Source organism: Octopus bimaculoides, unplaced genomic scaffold (genome assembly GCF_046866305.1).
Source record: "Octopus bimaculoides isolate indiv1 unplaced genomic scaffold, ASM4686630v1 contig108, whole genome shotgun sequence".
Taxonomy (NCBI): Eukaryota; Metazoa; Mollusca; class Cephalopoda; order Octopoda; family Octopodidae; genus Octopus; species Octopus bimaculoides.
Genome location: NW_028315358.1, coordinates 81386 through 103980, shown reverse-complemented (window position 1 = coordinate 103980; position 22595 = coordinate 81386). Strand labels below are relative to the sequence as shown.

Here is a 22595-nt window from a genome sequence, read left to right as displayed (position 1 = left end):
TAGAAAGAAGCAGCTAAATCTCTCTTTTTCAAAACACACCACACTGTCTTAAAAAATGATTGACACACACACAAGGGAATGTAGTTGTAGAAGTAGAAAAAGACAGGAGCTGGTTAGAGCTGGAATACCTTAGATCAATGCTTCTTAAACTTGGGGTCACAAATTGAAATGCTGGGGGTCACGAAAATTAAATTCAAACACTTGAATGTGAGGCCTCACAGAGGCAAAGCGACCGAGTTCCTTTCGAGCATTGGGCCTCATGGAGGCAAAGTGGCCGAGCTCCTGGCCTGCATGGAGGCAAAGTGGCCGAGCTCCTGGTCTGCATGGAGGCAAAGTGGCCGAGCTCCTGGTCTGCATGGAGGCAAAGTGGCCGAGCTCCTGGTCTGCATGGAAGCAAAGTGGCCGAGCTCCTGGTCTGCATGGAGGCAAAGTGGCCGAGCTCCTGGCCTGCATGGAGGCAAAGTGGCCGAGCTCCTGGCCTGCATGGAGGCAAAGTGGCCGAGCTCCTGGCGTGCATGGAGGCAAAGTGGCCGAGCTCGTGGTCTGCATGGAGGCAAAGTGGCCGAGCTCCTGGTCTGCATGGAGGCAAAGTGGCCGAGCTCCTGGTCTGCATGGAGGCAAAGTGGCCGAGCTCCTGGTCTGCATGGAGGCAAAGTGGCCGAGCTCGTGGTCTGCATGGAGGCAAAGTGGCCGAGCTCCTGGTCTGCATGGAGGAAAAGTGGCCGAGCTCCTGGCCTGCATGGAGGCAAAGTGGCCGAGCTCCTGGCCTGCATGGAGGCAAAGTGGCCGAGCTCCTGGTCTGCATGGAGGCAAAGTGGCCGAGCTCCTGGTCTGCATGGAGGCAAAGTGGCCGAGCTCCTGGTCTGCATGGAGGCAAAGTGGCCGAGCTCCTGGCCTGCATGGAGGCAAAGTGGCCGAGCTCCTGGCCTGCATGGAGGCAAAGTGGCCGAGCTCCTGGCCTGCATGGAGGCAAAGTGGCCGAGCTCGTGGTCTGCATGGAGGCAAAGTGGCCGAGCTCCTGGTCTGCATGGAGGCAAAGTGGCCGAGCTCCTGGCCTGCATGGAGGCAAAGTGGCCGAGCTCCTGGCCTGCATGGAGGCAAAGTGGCCGAGCTCGTGGTCTGCATGGAGGCAAAGTGGCCGAGCTCCTGGTCTGCATGGAGGCAAAGTGGCCGAGCTCCTGGTCTGCATGGAGGCAAAGTGGCCGAGCTCCTGGCCTGCATGGAGGCAAAGTGGCCGAGCTCCTGGCCTGCATGGAGGCAAAGTGGCCGAGCTCCTGGTCTGCATGGAGGCAAAGTGGCCGAGCTCCTGGTTTGCATGGAGGCAAAGTGGCCGAGCTCCTGGTCTGCATGGAGGCAAAGTGGCCGAGCTCCTGGTCTGCATGGAGGCAAAGTGGCCGAGCTCCTGGTCTGCATGGAGGCAAAGTGGCCGAGCTCCTGGCCTGCATGGAGGCAAAGTGGCCGAGCTCCTTTCGAGCATTGGGCCTCACAGAGGCAGAATGACTAAGCTCCTTTCAAGCAGGCCTCATGGAGGCAAATAGGGTGAGTTCCTATCAAGTGTTGGGCCTCACAGAGGCAAAGTGGCTGAATTCCTTTTGAAGGGGCCTCGATATGGCTGGCTTCCTGTCACCAACAGGTCTTGGTTGTAAAGATGGTAAACACTGATGGAATAACCCTCTTCTGATACAAGGGAGGTAAATCTCGAATCTTGGATGCGATGCGGTCTCCATCTCCAATCTTGCTGCTTTGGCCACAAACCCTGGTATTGCCACCTTTAATGCGGAGAAGAGGAAGGTAACCAAATACTGGAGTCTGACTAACTACTACCTATTCATACCAGTCACCACCAAAGTCTCTGGTATTCTCCGATGCTGTAAAATCCGGATGACAGTGGTCTGTTTGAGAAATGACTCCTGTGAGATGGGCTGGCCGTTGCAGCGAATGTCACTGGCCATTCTCCAAAGTACAGCTGGACACATCACTTGGACTGGACTGGACTGGACAGCTTGTTGCTCCTTGTCTTTTTCTGCATAGTTTAAATATTAATGATGTAATTTGCATTTGTTAACTTTCTCAGGGTTACCCAACTTGTTTATTTTTTCGTTTTTGGCAATAATTGTAAACATACATATATTAAATTATATATATAATAAACATGTAATTATAGCAGAAATACCAGTGAGGGACCCTCTCTTTAGTTGCTCAACCAATTAGAAACAACACCTAAATCTGCCTCCTCAAGCATGACAATACCCTTCAGAGCAGTGTGTCAGGAGAACCAGTGCACACTATGGCTGCTGGCAGAATTCCTCAACTACAGCTCTACAATGGCATCTGTGTGGCTCACATACGTGTTGGCTGAGGTGCTGGGCCACTCTGCTAAGAGTGCACTCAACATCAAGAAGGACAACTAATTGAGTCAGACACTGTTGTTAGGCTGTGAAGGAGAATGGAGACAAGCAAGTCTCAATCTGCCAGAAGAAGTAGATTTCCATTTGGTATCATTCCAATTATGTCAGGCATTTGCATCCTGAGAGACTGTGAGGCCTTCAACAGTCCAATCAGCCTGAGCTGATTCTAGTTTCTGGACAACATCAACTTCAGCTATCCTGTGGCGTACCTTGCTGAAGAGGGTGTCACTGGAGGAGATTGAGGGAAGATAAGCCAGCAGTAACACATCTGAAGCAGAATAGATGCTGAGGCCACTGAATTTCAGATAAATTCTGGTTGTCATCATCATCATCATCATACGTCTGTTTTTTCAAGCTGGTATGGGTTGGACAGTTTGACTGAAATACTGGTGGGTAGGGGAGCTCCACCAGGTTTCAAGTCTGGTTTGGCAAGGTTTCTACAGCTGATGCCCTTCCTAACGCCAACCACTCCGAGAGTGGCCACGTGTTTGAACAGTGCTTTTTATGCGCCACTGACGTGACACTGGCATTAGCCACACACTCAAGTAGTGTTTTTTACATGCCACTGCCACAGGTGTCCCTGATGTGACACCAGCATCGGCCACATACTCGAATTGTTTTTTATTACATACCACCAGCGTGGGTGCCAGTCAACCAACACTGGCATCAACCACAGCTATAATCACCCTTGGCTTGACAGGCCTTCTCAAGCACTGCATATCACCCAACATCTGAGGGGTGGTTTTACATTACATGCCAGTTACACAACACTGGCATCGGCAAAAATTTTATGAAGGCCACGAATAGTGCTCCTGAGAGGGATTGAACCTTGCTCAGGATGTATAATATAGCATGTGCAATTACCCCCAAAATCACGGAGACAAGAATTAAGATATTTGGTAATTATAGAATTAAAACCAAGAAAATTTACCATTTGCATCTTTAACATGGACAGCTGCTTGAAACCTCAACAGAAGAGAGACCATATTATCATTTCCCACTTGACAAGCAAACATCAAAGCTGTTCTATAATAAATAGAAGAAGCAGAATTAATACCAAAATGTAATATTCGTATCCAACTAAATGTGGATGTTGTGTTAGAACACTGAATACTGCAATAGTTGCCATGAGAAAACCTCTGATATATGCTTAATTACCATCATCTTCATTTAATGTCCACTTTCCATGCTGGCATGGGTGAGACAGTTTGACTGAAAACTGGTAAGCCGGGGAGCTGCACCAGGTTCCGATATAATTTGGCAAGATTTCTATGGCCGGATGCTCTTCCTAATGCCAACCACTCCAAGAGCCTAGTGAGTGCTTTTTACATGCCATTGACCTGACACCGGCATCAGCCACGACTACAGTCCCACTTGGCTTGACAGATCAACACAAGCATGGTACATCACCAAAGGTTTTGGTCACCTGTCACTGACTCCATGAGGTAAAAATACTCAAATGGTGCTTTTTACGTGCCACCAGCATGGGTGCCAGTCAGATGGCACTGGCATCAAATACAACTACGATTTCACTCAGTTCAACAGGTCTTAAATGGGATATAAATCCTCACCATCACTGGTGATGGTTTATATCCTGTTAGTGATGTGAACCAGAGTGCTTATATGCACCAAAAGAGCACAGGAGAGATTCTCTCATGGTAAATATCGCAATATTCTGTGTTCTCACACAACATCCTCTTTTAAGTGGGGACAAGTAAAAAAAATTAGTTCAAATTTTGCCACAAGGGCAGCAATTTTGTGGGGTGGGGGATGAACCAATCATATCAATGCCAGTGTTCAACTGGTACTTAATTTATTGACCCCGAAAGGATGAAAGGCAAAGTCAACTATGACAGAATTTGAACTCAGAACATAGTCACTGGCAAAATATTGCTAAGCATTTCATCCAGCATGCTAACAATAATAATAATAATAATAATAATAATAATAATAATAATAATAGAGGAGGTGTAGAAGTTAAAAAGATTGCCTTCTTTGGTATCATTTCCAGAGAGAAAAAAAAAGAAGATAGAAGAGTTAAAAAATCTTAATTGAAAAACCTGTTCTAAATGACATTGGCTGGTTTTGAGGATAAAGCCAGATTCAACCAAACTGGACAAGACAGGGTGGTCACATTCTAAGTAATGACACATTAAAAGAGAAGATATAGGAGGGTGCTCAACAAGGCTCTGTGTTCAGCCTCCAGCTTTTATTATAGTTTTTGAGACAATAACATTGGAGTTAAGGAATAAATGTCTTTAAGAACTATTGTACGTAAATGATTTCTTAAAGACAGCAAGCTGGCAGAAACGGTAACATGCCAGGCAAAATGCTTAGCGGTATTTCATCTGTCTTTACGTTGTGAGTTCAAATTCCGGCTTTCATTCTTTCAGGGTTGATAAATTAAGTACCAGTTGCAGACTAGGATCGATCTAATCGACTGGCCCCCTCCCAGAAATTGTGGGCCTTGTGCCTAGAGTGGAAAAGAATGATTTAATTCTTATCATTGACCTCAGCGGAATTTGAACTCAGAATGTAAAGACAGACAAAATACCGCTAAGCATTTCACCCGTCGTGCTAACGATTTTGCCAGCACCTCCCGCCTTTCCATATAATATGTGAACAATACAATATCAGTAACAGAGTTTGAACTTGTGATCTTTGAATCAGCATCAGGAGATCAAGACACTTCACCATCCACCAACAAAAATAAAAAAGTCTTTCTACAAATTAATCCAAAACTACTTACTTGTGATCATTGTCAATGCTATTTACATCAGCTCTGTTCTGAAGAAGGGACATAGCAATATTGATCTTGTCTTCTATCACAGCATAGTGCAATGGTGTTTTACCAGCCTGTCCAATAAAATAAACAAACACATCATCATCATTGTTTAACGTCCACTTTCCATGCTGGCATGGGTTGGACAGATTGACTGAGGACTGGCAAGCCAGGAGGCTGCACCAAACCCCAGTCTGATTTGGCAAGGTTTCTACAGTTGGATGCCCTTCCTAATGCCAACCACTCTGAGAATGTAGTGAGTGTTTATGTGCCAGTCAGGCAGCACTGGCATCAACCACACTCGAATGGTGCTTTTTACGTGCCACCTTTAAAATTTTTAATGCAAAAACTAGGCTGGATGGGCATAAAATGAATATTGTCTAAGGGACACCACATTACAGTTCAAATCAGAATGAAGGGACCATATGTAGGGATGTCTAATGTATTGAAATGTGTGTATCATCATCATCATCATCAATTAACATCCGTTTTCCATGCTAGCATGGGTTGGACGGTTTGACTGAGATCTGGAGAGCCAGCAGGTGCACCAGGATCCAATCTCCATCTGTATGTATGTACATATGTATGTATATGCCTGTATGTGAGGAAACTGTATGGAAGCCCATTGTATGTGTATGTGTGTGTGGTGTTCCAGCATGGCCACAGTCCATTGGCTGCAACACCCAAAAAGGGAAACAAAATGAAACATACCATATTTTTAAGATTTGCATTTGTCCGCGCATTGAGCATAGCATCGAGAATCTCCAGGTGAGAATATTGAATGGCAAGGTGCAAACAGGTGTTTCCATCGCCATCCCGAGCCTCTGCATCCACCTTGTAACTAAGCAGGACTTCAACAACATCAAAATGGCCACATTGCACAGCCTGAAGAGAAAACAAACATTGAAAGCAGGAAAATTAATTGCCCTACAATGAATTTGCTAACCCTTTCATTACTGTATTTCTGTTGAAATGCTCTGTGTTTCTTTTATCTAATTTTAAATATAACAAAGAATTTAGTAAAATAATTTCGTTATCATTAAGCTGGTGTTAGGAACATAAATTGTGACTGAGGTTTGGTGGAAGATTTTCATTCAAAACTTATGAAAACAAGACATTTGTACTCAGAGCCAGAGGCAGTTTCAGGCAAGTTGGTATCAAAAGGGTTAAGAATTGTTTCTCTATTATATATTTTAATCCTTCTATTACCATATTTCTGTTGAGATGCTCTGTGTTTCTTTCAATTAATTTCAAATATAACAAAGAATTTAGTAAAATAACTTAGTTATCATTCAGCTAGTGTTAGGAACATAAATTGTGATTAAGGTTTGGTGGAAGATTTTCATTCAAAACTTATGTAAACAAGACATTTATACTCAGAGCCAGAGGCAGTTTCAGGCAAGTTGGTATCAAAAGGGTTAAGAATTGTTTCTCTATTATATATTTTAATCCTTCTATTACCATATTTCTGTTGAGATGCTCTGTGTTTCTTTCAATTAATTTTAGATATAACAAAGAATTTAGTAAAATAACTTTGTTATCATTAAGCTAGTGTTAGGAACATAAATTGTGACTAAGGTTTGGTGGAAGATTTTCATTCAAAACTTATGTAAACAAGACATTTGTACTACAGAGCCAGGGGTGGTTTCAGGCAGGTTGGTATCAAAAGGGTTAAGAATTGTTTCTCTATTATATATTTTAATCTTTCTATTACCATATTTCTGTTGAGATGCTCTGTGTTTCTTTCAATTAATTTCAAATATAACAAAGAATTTAGTAAAATAACTTAGTTATCATTCAGCTAGTGTTAGGAACATAAATTGTGATTAAGGTTTGGTGGAAGATTTTCATTCAAAACTTATGTAAACAAGACATTTATACTCAGAGCCAGAGGCAGTTTCAGGCAAGTTGGTATCAAAAGGGTTAAGAATTGTTTCTCTATTATATATTTTAATCCTTCTATTACCATATTTCTGTTGAGATGCTCTGTGTTTCTTTCAATTAATTTTAGATATAACAAAGAATTTAGTAAAATAACTTTGTTATCATTAAGCTAGTGTTAGGAACATAAATTGTGACTAAGGTTTGGTGGAAGATTTTCATTCAAAACTTATGTAAACAAGACATTTGTACTACAGAGCCAGAGGCGGTTTCAGCCAGGTTGGTAATGAAAGGGTTAAACTGCAGCGCTTCATTTCACTGTATATACATCATCATCATCATCATTTAATACTGGTTTCCTATGCTGAATGGGTTGGATGATGGAAGAGCTGCCTGGGCTCCATGTCCATCTTCGCATGGTTTCTAGAGCTGGATGCCCTTCCTAACACCAAACACTTTACAGAGTGGCACTGGGTGTTTTTTAAACAGCACTGATGCTTTTTACATGGCCCTGGCATCCACGAGCCCACAAGATTAGGATCAATCAGCTAGAGAGGGATGCAGGGGACATGTCTATATGCAAGGACAACCACAATTTTACTTAGATTGACATGTCTTCTGAAGCACAGCAAACCACCAGCTGTATTGGTCCCCTGTCATCCACTCTGTGAGGTCCAACATCTGAAGATATTTTCTCAACACTTCATCCCACGTCTTCCAGGGACAATTACTTCCACATGTTCCCTCCACAATATGAGATTGGGACTTTTTGATGAACCTGTCTATATTTGATGCCCTGTATACCCAGCTTTTCTTTCAAATCACTTACACTCTTGTATATACACACTGACATTACCCATCCAGCAGAGCACACTGGCTTCATTTCTTTCAAACCTTCACATGTCCTCAGTAGTCACAGCCCATGTCTCATTGCCATGTAGCATAGCTGTTCATACACTGGCATCATACAATCTGCCTTTCACTCTGAGGGAAAGGCTCTTCTTTAACAACAGAGGTAGTAACTCTCTGAGCTCTGCCCAGCCTGTTCTTATTCCAGCAGTTATGCTTTCAGAACAACCTCCACCTCTGCTAACTTGGTCACCTAAGTAACAGAAACTCTCTACTACTTCTAAGGATCTCCCCTGACATTTGAGGGAGGCTATTTTTTTAAAAATTCCATGTGTTTAATGTAGCTGCACATCTGCCACATGTAAAGACTGCTGTCTCTGTTAGTCACTCAGTGATACTGCTGCACCTCTTACCTGTCCATAGCTTGCACTTGGTACATCGTATGGAGTTTCTCCCAATACCTTTCCTACGCATCAAGCAGGGCCATCACCCTGAAGGGATCAGTGATTTGTCTGCTCTCCTATTTATTGGGGTTTTGGTCTTTGCTAAATTAACTAACTCCCTTTGATTTCTGTTCATGCTTCCACACCTGAATTTCTTCTCTAGTTCTGGTAGTGATTCAGCAATAAGAACAAGGTCATCAGCATAGAGGAGCTCCCTAGAGCAGCCAGCCTTAAATTCTTCTGTTATAGCTTGGAGGACCATGATAAACAAGAGTGGGGCTGAGAACTGATCCCTGGTGGACTCCTACTTTGTACACTAACTTTCTTGCTATACTCATTGGTGATTTTCACCTTACTGACAGCTTCCCTGTACATAGATTGTACAGTTTTCACCAACTACTTATCTATCCCTAGCTTCCACATTGCCTACCAGATAAGGGAGTGGGCAACCCTGTCAAAGGCTTTCTCCATGTCAAAAAGTAGAGGAGTTTATTTTTGGCCAAGTACTTCTCCTGCAGTTGTCTCACCAGGAAGATAGCATCAGTGGTGCTTTTTTCCTGGCACAAATCCAAACTGCATCTCATCTAGACTAACTCACTTCCTAATTGAGTTATGACCCTTTCTGAAACGTTCATCACCTGGTCCAGCAATTTGATACCCTGTAATTATTCCTGTCTCAGGCATCACCTTTGCCTTTGCAGCAGCTGACTATAATGCTGCTACACCAATCGTTGGCTGTAACTCCCTCGTAAAAAACCTGATCAACTCTATAGGTGACTAGACTGTATCGTACTCAACCAAATATTTCAAGCATCTTAGCAGTGCCCCCTGATAGACCAGGGGGCATTTCCCCGTCTTCATATCCTTAATTGCTTTATCAACTTTTTATAGTAGCACTTTCAACCCTCCTTCTTTGCAGAATCATTAAATGCAAGTGACCCGTCATCCATGCAAACACACTTCTCTCCTACCACATCACAATTCTCTCTGACACACAGTCTCACAATCTGAAACACCTAAAGGCCCCAGGTCCTCATGCTGCAGAACATTGGCAAACTTCCCTCTTTCTGTTTCTCCCCTGACTAAGTATATCTGTCTTCTAGTCTCCCTCTTAGCAACTAGATATAGTTCCCTGCTAACTCTTCCAGTCCTGTTTCTTTTTCTACAATATTATTCCACTCCCATGTTCCCCTAGGTTTGGTTGGGACTTTGCACCAACTGCAGATTTGGCATGTAGCATTTAGCAAGCTGTCCACAAGAAGTCCCAGTTGCCCTCTATGTCACAAGTCTGTAGCTCCTCTTCCCTTTCATCAAATTACTCAATCAGGATGTCCCTCAATCTCTGACCACAAGAAGGATCCTTAAGATACCAAATCCTTCTTTTCCAGATTGGTTTAATTCTTGGCTTAGAATCTAAAATCACTAATGACTAGTCTATGCTGGCGAATACATTCTTCACCAAGGAAGGTCTTTGCATTTATGAGCAACCATACATCTCGCTGTCTGGTGAGAATGAAATCAATCAGGCTAGTGTAGTCACTTGATTGATAGGTTATCAGGTGATTGGCTGGCTTCCTGAAGTTGGTGTTGCAGATCAATAGGTTATTTGCATCACAGAACTCCAGCAGCCTTGTTCCTTCTTCATTTCAGGAATCAATGCCATGGGACTCATGCATACTATGGAAGATACCTGGCTGCTACCCAACACGTCTATTGAAATTACCAACCACAAAGATGAGGTGATTGTCATTTGTCTTTGAGGTAGCTTGCAAAAGAATATCATACAAGCAGTCCTTTTGTTCATTTAGCAGACCTGCTTGAGGGACACAGGCAGAGATAATTGTTGCTGTAATACTCTGCAAAACTAGCCAAAGCTTAAGTACTCCATCGCACATTCTGACTACCTCAATTACCTTATCCACCCATTTCTCTGCTAGAGGTATGCCCATATACCCTACCCTGATGCTGTTAGCTTCCCAGAAGATTCCGTACCTATATTTCTTGCCCATGAGGAACCTGGCTGAAGCTCCCCTCCACTTTACTTCTTGAACGCAACACACCTCTCTTCAAGCATTTCAACAATCTCACCAATAATGTACAATATCTTCATTATCATCGTTTAACATCTGTCTTCCATGCTGACAGGAGCTGGTAAGCCAGAGGGCTGTTCTGGCATAATTTCTATGACTGGATATCCAACCACTTTGCAGAGTTCTTTTTTATGTGACATCAGCATGGAAGCATTTTTATGTGGTGCCAGCATAAGTACTTATAACATGGCAACAGCACAGCAAGTAAAAAGCACCTGTGCTTTTATATCATGTACATATCATGTATATATAGAATTAGTACATAGAATAGTGTGTTATAATGAGTATAAGCCATAGCTGTACACATCAAGTTTGCAGCCAGAAAAAGAGAGAACAGCTGTTCATGCATGTTTCAACCCCAGTCGCCATCAGTGTCAACAATCCAAATACAGTTTATAAACCCACAAGTATTACAGGTTAAAGTAAACTACCAGGCTTACAAGTTTTCAGTCAAACCGTCCAACCCATGCCAGAATGGAAAGCAGACATTAAACGATGACAATGAACATTCCAGACCAGTTTGCATATTTCATACTTTGTTTGCCGCTTTAAACATGTAATTACTAGCATAACCATCATCATCCTCATCATCACTTACCATCTGTCTTCCATGTTTGCATGGGTTGGATGGTGACATTGGGAAATGATTAAAGTAATCAATAATATTAGCTATGAAGAATTATTGAGATCAAGAATTTCTACGGAAAGATTGGAAATAACGACCAATGTTTATGGAATTAGTTTTTTATAAAAGCAAAAAAAAATGAAAGAAAATCTCCAGAGACAATTACCTTCATAAATGGTGTTTTACCTTCTTTATCACTAATGCTGGTGCGAGCATTCCATGCCAAAAGTTCTTGGACAATGGCAGCATGTCCTTGACAACATGCCAAATGCAATGGCGTTCTACAACAAATAAAACACTAAAATTGAATGATAGAATGTTCAATAGGGAATTAATTGTCTGTTGGTCAGGAAATCAAATGAAAAGAGTTGCAAAGCAACAAAGCAAGAATGTGCCTTGGATTCTGTCTTTCCAGGGTGAGGGTTAGGGTAGGGTCTCTTAAAGAACAGAGGGTAAAGATAAGGCAGGGAAAAGAAAATGGGAATCTATATTAATGAACAGAGTATAGACATAGCAGTGTCTATTAAACAACATGGAGTAGCAGCCATGGGAGAGTCTCTTAAGGGGTGACAGTGTGTGGATATAAGGCACACACACCCGCACACAAGCAGGAGGGGTTGTGTGAAAAGAAGTCTGCTTCCCAGCCACATGGTTTCAACTTCAGCTCCACTGCGTGGCACCTTGGGCAAGTTTCTTTTAGTATAGCATCAGACGGACAAAAAGCCATGCTAGTCAATTTGGTAGGCGAAAACTGAGAGAAGCCTGTTGTGTCATCATCCTTTCACATCCACTCTCTCTGCTGGCATGGGTTGGACAGTTTGACATGGAGCTGGCCAGTAGGAAGCTGTCCAAACTCCAACTGTTTGTTGTGGCATGGTTCCTATGGCTGGAGGCCCTTTCTAATGCCAGCAACATAGAAGAATGTGCTGGGTACTTTTTATGTGCCACATGCACAGGTGTCTTTTAAGTGGCACCGGCAGCTGAAAGGACAAACCTGCAGGTATGGAAGACAGCAATTTTACCTAGCTTGAACTGTCTTATCAAGTACAGCAAATCGCCAAACCTCTTGAAGGCATTTCCTCAGTGAGGCCCAGTGTCCGAAGATCTCACCACTTTGTCCCACATCTTCTTGGGTCTACCCCTTCTACAATTAGAGCTCAACACTTGTGTCCCCATCCATACACATCACATGACCAAACCAATGCAGCCTTCTCTCTTTGCACACCACATCTGATGCTTCTTATACCCAATTTACCGCTTAAATCATTTACACATTGTCATACATGCATTCTGACATTACCCATCCAATGAAGAATACTAGCTTCATTTCTTTGAAGCCTTTGCAAGTTCCCTGTAGTCAAAGCCCATGTTTCGCTGTCATGTTACATAGCTGTATGTACACAGGCATCATACAATCTGCTTTTCACTCGAAGTTATTTTACTAAATTCTTTGTTATATTTAAAGTAATTGAAAGAAACACAGATCATCTCAACAGAAATATGGTAAGAAAAAGGTTAAACTCAGTTTTTTTTTCTATTTATTTATTTTTTTAATCTTATACTGTTTCAGTTACTGGACTGTGGCCATACTGGGGCCTTGAATGCTTTAGTCAAACAAATCAGAACTTAATCTTTAAGTTTTATACTATCATTCTCTTTTGCTGAGCCACTAAGCTACTAGGACGTAAACAAACCAACACTGGTTGTCAAGTAGTGGCGATGGGGTGGGACACCAAATACAAAGACACACACACACAAATGTATATACATGCATGTGTCTTCATGTTTAGTGTCCCTTCCACCACCACCATCGTTGGTTGGTTTATGTCCTAGTAGCTTAGTGGTTCAGTGAAAGACCTATAATCAAAGGTAGTCCAGCCATGACCACTATTTAGGACTACAATATTCGATATATCATTTCTTTTAAATATAATAGGATGTGATTTGAGGAAGATTTGGTTGCTATTTCTAACCCCCAATCAGAATCGATTCTTTACAAAGCAGACATGCAGCCTACAATACAATATGTCCTTCCTTCCCAATATGTCAGCTCTCTGGAATTCCCTTCCTGCAGCTGGAACATTAATGGCATCGATCTCACTGATAAAAAGAAGCTCTGGGAAAATCATGAGCACCACCCTTCCCTTCAGATTCAGTAACTAAAAAAATAATTGATCCCGAGTCTGCTGGACAAAACCCCACCTAGGGTTAAACAGTAACAACAACACTTAATAGAAATAAGTAAGAATAACTGAAATGGCAAAGTTTGGTCAACAAGGAGACCTCCACGTGGTCACTGGAATTCTTAGAAACAGCAGCCAAATTTTCGATTACATGAACTGGCTTTAAAAAGGTGGGACACAATGGATAGCGTAGTCCTGGTTACACTACGGCTGAAAAACCAGTAGGAGAGTCCTGAATAGAACAACTCTAGTTAATCAGAGCTAACCTGTAGTCAAACAGCAACTTATGGAAAAGAAGCCGGTGACAGAGAGGAACTCGATTTGTTAAAAATAGTAGTCAAATCTCTCTCAAAACGTACTGTCTTAAATGGAATAATGTGGTCATAGATACAATGCCTGGGTAGTCACGGTTGAACAAACCTGATATCGAGATAAACAACAACAACCTACAGGAAATTTGACCAAAGCCTCTCAATAGATTCTTTAAAAGAAATTTTAAATTCTAAAAATTATTTCATACAAAATAAAGTTTTTAATAATTTTGTGATACAAAAGGAAACAATTTTTTTTATGCATTTCGCACCTCTCCTTGAAAAATGCATTTTGTCCAAAAAATTTTTTTTCGGATCCCTACGTTTCAGAGATTACGAATAAGCAAAAAGAAAAGAAAAAAATTAACTCCACCACCATCAGCCCTTAAAAATTTTGAACTTTTTCGAAATTTTTCTTTCCTTATGTTTTCGATTACGGAGATTCCGAATATGCAAGAAACCACGTTTTCAAAATTTTAAATTCAATAAGCATAAAGATAGGTGTATGAAGAGATGGATATAGATAGATATGAATGTCTACCTGGGGCTAAAAACAAGGGTAACACCGTCTTCCATAGGATCGCCATATTTAGTTGACAAATATATTTTATAAATAAACGGACAGAGATAAATAAGCAGATAAATAAATGAATGAAAAAGTTCAAAATTTAAAATTGGGGGAGGTGTGAAATTTGAGCTCCTTATTAAAATTTATGACACTAAATTATTAAACACTAATGTTTGTTACTCATAAAATAGTGCAAATTTAATTTACATTAAATTATTATTTACGATTATTTATGGCAAACACAAGTAAAACGCTAATTATTTTCACTTTAATGTTTTTGTATTTAATTTCGATTTGCATGTTTCGTTCAATTCGCTACAATCTATTTAAAGTAAACAAAATCAAAAATTTAAATTGGGAGAAGTTAGGTGTGAAATAATAATTTTTTTTTTTGTACATTCGTAATCTCCGATATCTAAAACAGGAATCCGAAAAAAAAGTTTTTCAAGGAGAAGAACGAAACTTGAGAAATATAAAAGTTTTAAAAGACTAGAATAACGTCTCGAAGTACACAAAACTTCGTGGAAATATTCTTTCAGAGGCGCCAAGTTGGGAATTTGTAACTAATTTGAAGGAAAACATTAAAGAATTTATTGAAAATAAAAGTAGTTAAGAAACCTGTGGCATTTATCCAGCGGACTGGGATCTCTTCTGGCGAGAGCTTTAACTTTTTCCAGTTGTCCATACCAAGCAGCTTTGTGTAATTTTCCCAATTCCTTGTCCCGAACAATATAGATACCATCGGTGAGCGCATTCGATGACAAATTACTACTTTCATTGTCTAAACAGACACTGTCAGATCTCTTTCTCGACAATTTTCCTCCAGAAGGTGAAAACTTCCCTAAATTTTTAACAAACTTGAGCATTGGGACCAAATAACTCACAGTAAAGATGTTTTAGGCAATAAAATTAATCCTGCGAGTAGTGGTCGCCATTACATCAACAATGTTGTTGTTAAGGGAGAAATGTCAACTCGGCAGTGAATATTGAAATTACACACACTTTATAGTTTCCGGAACATTTTCGTTTCCTTGAAAATTCTTCAATTTTCAAATAATTGTTTTCAAATTTCTAACACTGATATAGTTATATAAGCTAATTATTAAAATTATGTTGTTTTTTTTTTTTGAAAAATCAATAGTAAAGAAGTTAGAAGCAGTTGAAGTCATGTAATTTTAGCCAATGAAATAAGTTTATTGTCCTCACAAGCGGAAGTCGAAACTGTCTGTTACCATGGCAACTCCAGTGTATCGTTGTTTATCCATATTGGCTAAATTATGTATCTTTGGATGCTTCTAATCTCTTTATAATTAATTTTTTGGAGGGGGTGGGATAAATGCGATTTTCATCGTCAGCGTTCTACACAACATCAGTGTGAGAAATTTGAAGAGAATTCATTAAAAAATGAAAAACCTTCGACAAAACAAAATGTAAGCACCCAACTTGTTCTAGGATGTGGCCCACTGCCCCTCCCCTCAACCTTCCACTGCTTTACCCCCTCCCACATACTTTATTCCATTTCGTTTCTTTTCTGTTTCTTCATATTTTAATCATAAAAATGGGGGTAAATTTTCAGATTAACACCCGCACGATTTTCACTCGGGTGTTAGGGTTAGGGTTTTAGGGTTAGGGTTAGGGAATTCCGTCCCTAACCGTAACCCTAAACCCTAACCCTGACCCTAAAACCCTAACCCTAACACCCTAGTGAAGATCGTGCGGGTGTTAATCTGAAAATTTACCAAAACGGGATCTTTCCTTTAGATGGACAGATCGAGAAATTAATTTTTTGTAACTAAACTAAACACTTTCAAACTTCGGATACTGGTAGAATGTGTCATATAAAACATCTGGTAAATTTTCAGATTAACATCCGCATGATTTTCACTAGGGTTTAGGGTTAGGGTTCGGGACGGAATTCCCACCCTAACACCGTAGTGAAAATCGTGCGGGTGTTAATCTGAAAATGTATCAAACATCTTTTACTCTTAGCGTTGTTGAGAAAAGTTTTGCCAAAAATCGGAATTTTGAAATTTTTTGCCCCCCACCTCCAATTTCTTTATTTTTCACTTTTTTCCGTAACACTAACCCTAAAACCCTAACTCTAACTCTAACCATAAAACCCTAAAGCTAAAACCAGTACAAACGCACGAACGGTGTCATAAATAACAGTGACAAACGAAATATACACCGCCGATTGTTGTTGTTGACAAATAACAGCAGTATCTTTATTCAGCTGAATACACGTCATTGATTGGTTGAAATTACCGAAATACGACAACTTTAACACGAAATAACTTCGGAAATAGAAACTTTTCTCAACAACACTAAGAGTAAAAGATGTTTTATATGGCACATTCTACCAGTATCCGAAGTTTGAAAGTGTTTAATTACAAAAAAAATTAATTTCTTGATCTGTCCATCAAATGAAAAATTACTTTATTTTAAGTAAATCAAATTAATATTCAATAGAATATAATTACAAGTAGCATTTGTCTTATTCTGAACAGCCTCACTACAGACTTTTAGTACTGCTCATAGAGACAAAGCCACACATTTTCTATTTACTATAAAATCAATAAATAAAGTCATTTTTAGCATGCAAAAAATTAACTCCGTGTTCGAAAATTTAAAAATAGTGAAAATTGTCTTAAAATATTTGAATTTTTGTCATATGCCTTTTTTTTTTTTTTCGAATGTCCTACTACATGATCCAGTACTGCTCATAGAGACAAAATCAAAATCAAAAAAATAAAAATATTTTATTAAATAATCTTGTTATCAAAATAATTTATTCAAAAATGGACTTTAAAAAATCATACTAAACAAAAAAAAACTTCTTTTTTATAAAAAATAATTTAAGACTAATGAAAATAAATATTAGAACTCTTCGTATCGATTTGTTTTGTCTTTTATCTGTTGTGTGTGCGCCTAAGAAATAGTTTATTCCAAATATGAGTAGTGGGCATAACTACAGATTTATGCCCGACCGACTTTGGATGATCATAACTTTCAGGAAAATGGATATTTTTAAATGAAAATTTCTATAAATATATGTTATATCATGTAGATTCCGAATATACAAAATGTTATGGGGAAAGTGTTTTAGGGAGGGGTGGGATGAGGAATTGTGAAAAATTCACCAGAGTCCACTTCAATTCGTCTTAACTTTCAAGAAAATGGATATTTTTAAATGAAATTCTCTACAAATATACCTCGGACTATATAGATTCTGAGGACATAGGAATTTTGGGGGAAAACAATTGGGGGTTATTTTTGAGAAATAATAATTCTTAATCAAAATTAAAAGAATGGTGTGGACTCAAAATGTCGATATCAGGCGTTACAACCCGTCAGTCAACCAGTTTGGTCTATATACTTTTTCTCTTAACTTTTGTTCCATTGCACCATATTTCAAGTATTTTATGTATAAATACATAGCTTATCACTGCTCAAACATAATTCAAACAAAATTTGATTTCGATTAAAACTGAATTAGTGAGACAGTTTGGAAGGCGCCGACTGCGACAAAAGAGCTCTGTTAAGAATATTATTCAACTACGATAGTAGTTGAATGAAAAACTGACACCAAGTGTTTGTCGTAACCATGCTACATATGTATTATATATGTTTATGTACCATAGGACTTCGTGCTTGAGGTATCCGGCTCACGATCGTAAGGTCTTGAGTTCGAATCCCGGCAGCGCGTTCTCCTTGAGCAAGACACCTTATTTTATGTTGCTCCAGTCCACTCAGCTGGCAAAAATGAAGAGCGCCTGAGAACTACATTAAGGGTATGTGTGTCTGTGAAGTCCTCGGCCACTTGCACGTTGATTTCAAGATCAGGCTGTTTCGTTGATCGGATCAACTGGAACCACAAAACTTTTGCAAAAGTAGTTAAGAAATTTTTAGCGAAATTAAGTGAATGTATGGAGTTAAGTGAAATTTTTGAAGTTACTTCTGTCAATATATTATGAACTTACTTTAATCAGTAATTCCGTCAAAAAACAACAAATAACAAAAAGATCACAAAACGTTGCATAAGTAAATAGGAAATTGGTAGGCAAATTTTATGAAGTGTATGGATTGAAGTGAAATTTATGAAGTTACTTCTGTCAGTAAATTATGTATAAAATTACTTTCATCAGCAATTGTGAACTTCTTTCTGTCAGTAATTTGTACTTGATGTTTGTAAATAGCGATTGAAAACTTAGAGTGAAAAAACTAGTGTCTGAAAACCAAAAGCGAAAACAATGGATAGTGAGTGAGATATAGAGAAGAGAGAGAGATAGAGAGATAGAGAGAGAGAGAGAGAGATTGATAGAGAGAGAGAGAAAGAGAGAGAGAGAGAGAGAGCTAGCTAGTTAGACAAATAAGATAGATGTAGATAGATAGATAAGATATAAACAGATAAATACAGAGAGATAGACAGAGATATAGAGATGGATAGAGAGATATAGATAGATCACTAATATTAGAAAAGTAGAAGTAAATATTTCTAAAAACTTTCAAAGACATGAATGTAATATAAAAAGCAATATTTTAACTTTTTCTTATGACCAATGGATGCAAGGAAGACAATTAACTTCTGAAAGTTACTCACAAAGCGTTATGCCCTTTCTCAATGTAACCCATGAACGGGAGTTTTCTGCTTCCAAGGAGCCTGTTACTCATTATGTAAAGAATTTTAAGAGTCTAAAACCATTCCTAGAACGTAAGTAATGTATGTTCACAGTTTGGAGAAAATCAGTTGAAAAATACGGCTGTTATAATCTTTTACACACACACACACACAGAACAGGATTTATATTATATATATATATATATATATATATATATATATATATATATATATATATATATATATATATATATATATATATATATATATATATATATATATATGTATCTGTATATATATATATATATATATATATATATGCATATGTGTGTGTGTGTGTGTTTCTACCCCTACCATTGACTAACAACCGGTGTTACTGTGCTTATATCTCCATAACTTAGCCGTTTGTCAAAACACACCTATAGACTAAGTACTAGACTTACAAAGATTAAATCCTGTGGTAGATTTCTTCGACTTTAAGGTGGTGCTTCAGCATGACCGTAGTCACATGATCAAAACACGTAAAACAATAAAAATCTATGCCATTTTAACCCCAAGCAATGCCAGGTATTTCTGCTAGTACACACACACACACACACACACACACACACACACACACACACACACACACACACACACATATATATATATATATATATATAAGCAATGTTAATTCTCTAAATGAAGTATTAACAGTAACTGCACGATAAAGTGTAGTATATTGCCACTTAAGTGTGGCTGACCCCTAGGGGTGGATGTTACTGTTGCTTTTAGCCCCAGGAGGACATCTCCTCCAGCTGGCTTATCGACACACGACTGTGTCCTGTTTGCCAAGGGAAGTTATCCCTCTCACCACGATCTGCAGCACGAACGGATCCGGATTTCAGGGTTATTTCCCTTCGTCGGCGTTCGATAGCTGCTGACCTTGGTGAGAGAGACAAAAACCTGGCAATCTTATATCTACTTTTCCAGTGAAATTCTTCACTGATATCGAAAAGGTGAAAACAAGCAATGTTAATTCTCTAAATGAAGTATTAACAGTAACTGCACGATAAAGTGTAGTATATTGCCACTTAAGTGTGGCTGACCCCTAGGGGTGGATGTTACTGTTGCTTTTAGCCCCAGGAGGACATCTCCTCCAGCTGGCTTATCGACACACGACTGTGTCCTGTTTGCCAAGGGAAGTTATCCCTCTCACGTCAGCAGCTATCGAACGCCGACGAAGGGAAATAACCCTGAAATCCGGATCCGTTCGTGCTGCAGATCGTGGTGAGAGGGATAACTTCCCTTGGCAAACAGGACACAGTCGTGTGTCGATAAGCCAGCTGGAGGAGATGTCCTCCTGGGGCTAAAAGCAACAGTAACATCCACCCCTAGGGGTCAGCCACACTTAAGTGGCAATATACTACACTTTATATATATATATATATATATATATATATATATATATATATATATATATATATAACACCAAAAATACCAACAACAGCATAAATACCAATACCAACAATACTACTAGGATTAATAAGACTAATAACATGACGAAGCAGAAATACAATAACAAGCAGAACATAATCAATGTTAAGCCATACAAAGATAAGTTTATTATTAATAACAGCGAGACCCAGCGGACTAAAATAAACCATACCCCGGGCCCACAAAAACCAAACAATACTAACACAGCTAACACCGATAAGACACATATTAAAAATAAACCTAACTATAGAAATAAATTAGATAGCCATAAAGACAAATTCACTAGCCTTCCCAGCTATGATGGCAGGTTCTATACCAGACATAGCCGTAATAACAATAAGAACAATAGGGATACGATCTGGCTAATTATCCCCTACACCATGAACCTCAAATCTAACATAGTTCGTCATTAATGAACATAAAAGATAAACAACTAAATATAAATAATAAATACGCAGCAATATTTAAGAACAAAATCAGAATAGGCCACAGCCTGACGTGTAACTTTGCTACCATCTTAGCATCTATTAATAATAAAAAATTAGACGCATTCTATACAGCTAGAAAGACCACGAACAACCAAACTAACAACCGTCCAACTAATAGAACAAACCCCAACCCTAATCCAACACCCCTTGTTAGCAGAGACACACGAAAAAAAAACAATAGAGCCACACAACAACACACAGACATAGACACCCCTTATAATTTATGTAGCTGTAGAGATAGGAATAAATGCAATTTCTCCAATAGATGTAAGACCGAAAATGAAGTTTACCAATGCGCCGTACACACTTACGGCCACAGTAGATCTTATATTGGCGCCACGAAAAACCAAATATGCCTCAGATACAACGAACACCAATCTAGCTTTAAAAATAGAGAAAAGCCAAATTCATCAGGACAATAAGGACAATAAGATAGAATACAAACTAAAATGGCATATACTAAAAGCAACAAATTTTTATAACCCAACTAACAAACGTTGTGACCTCTGTCTAACTGAACGCCTGAAAATCCTAACGACTACAAAACATCTTTTAAACAAGCGATACAAAAATAACCAAATTTGTCTACACACTACAAAATTTTCATTTTGTAAGTATAGTTGAATTTATAAAAAAGAATTTTCCTTTTCTAAGTATAATTAAATATTAATAAGGTCAGAGTTAGCTCCCTCTTCACCAAAACTTAGAGTTACTCCCCTTTACTAACACCGATAGTGCTAAAAAACAAAGACACGCTTGAATTTTAAAAATAAACACGTGCGGAATGCGTTTGACCAAAATTGGAACTACGAGCTTGAACAGCACCCACCCTACCTCTCCTTCGCAGAAAGACTACTAACACAACTTCAGCTAAAATGCAAGACTAACTTTACCTAACTCTATTCTTATACCACTATATGCAATACTATATCCACTAACTGTTATTCCTGCATCTCTCACACCATGAACTTTAACATACTTCTCAAAATTCTGAAGAGATCTGCGAATCAAATTGGCACATCGAAACGATCGTAAATAATGAATCATTATACAATCTCCACATAATCAAATCAATGGCTAACTAGCCCAATTGACTTGCTTCTTCTTGTGTTTGTTTCTCCATTCCCCACTTAATTTTATATATATATATATATATATATATATATATATATATATATATATATATATATATATATAAAAGGAAGACTAATTACTAAATAAACTTCATTGGCTTACAGTTGTTTCTGCCCTGGATAGCAGTGCAATCAGAGCTGTGTGGTTCTGCATCAGCTTCTAACTTCCTTGGTTATATATCACCATGATCTTCTTGTCATCGTCGTTATTTTGCGTCCTTTCTCCAGGCTGCTATGTGTTTGACAGTTTGATAGGATCCAACTGCTGCAAGGACTGCATTGCACTTCAATATCTGCTTTACTGGGTGCTTCTTTATGTCCCTAGCACTTGTGTGCCTTAGAGAGAGATAATTACTCCACACGGTAGTGAGACGTGATCCCTGAATGCAGAGGACATGTGAAGGTTAGAAAAGAATGAGGTTAGTATGCTCCACTGGATGTGTAATGTTAGTGTACTTATTTGAGAGAGTGCTAGTGTTCTGAGAGAGAGGTAGGCAGAAAAGGAAATTGTTGGTGTGTGTAAAGGAGGTGACTGGATTCCGACAGCTCCTGTTGTCTTTCTTATAATTTTCACTGTCCTCGTTTTCTCCTCTAGCCATGATCTCTCTATTGTTGGTGTGTGTAAAGGAGGTGACTGGATTCCGACAGCTCCTGTTGTCTTTCTTATAATTTTCACTGTCCTCCTTTTCTCCTCTAGCCATGATCTCTCTATTGTCATTGCTGTTCCTCTTTCTATGCTT

General features: G+C 39.2%; 1 protein-coding gene across 3 annotated transcripts in view; it reads right to left on the bottom strand.

Annotated features, from left to right (window-relative positions):
* Positions 1-15115, bottom strand: part of LOC149129212 (uncharacterized) — a 32784-nt gene extending 17669 nt beyond the window's left edge. Inside the window, exons 1-5 of one of the 3 annotated variants that reach the window (XM_089346709.1) lie at positions 14759-15115; positions 11245-11359; positions 5902-6075; positions 5158-5264; positions 3340-3434 (exon numbers count right to left, since the gene is read on the bottom strand). In XM_089346709.1, the coding sequence (XP_089202835.1) occupies positions 3340-3434; positions 5158-5264; positions 5902-6075; positions 11245-11359; positions 14759-15006 (739 nt within the window). In that variant the 5' untranslated portion in view covers positions 15007-15115. Of the gene's footprint in view, positions 1-3339; positions 3435-5157; positions 5265-5901; positions 6076-11244; positions 11377-14758 lie in introns of all 3 variants that reach the window. The other 2 variants (XM_089346710.1, XM_089346712.1) reach the window with 2 other exon arrangements.
* Positions 15116-22595: the final 7480 nt, after the last annotated feature.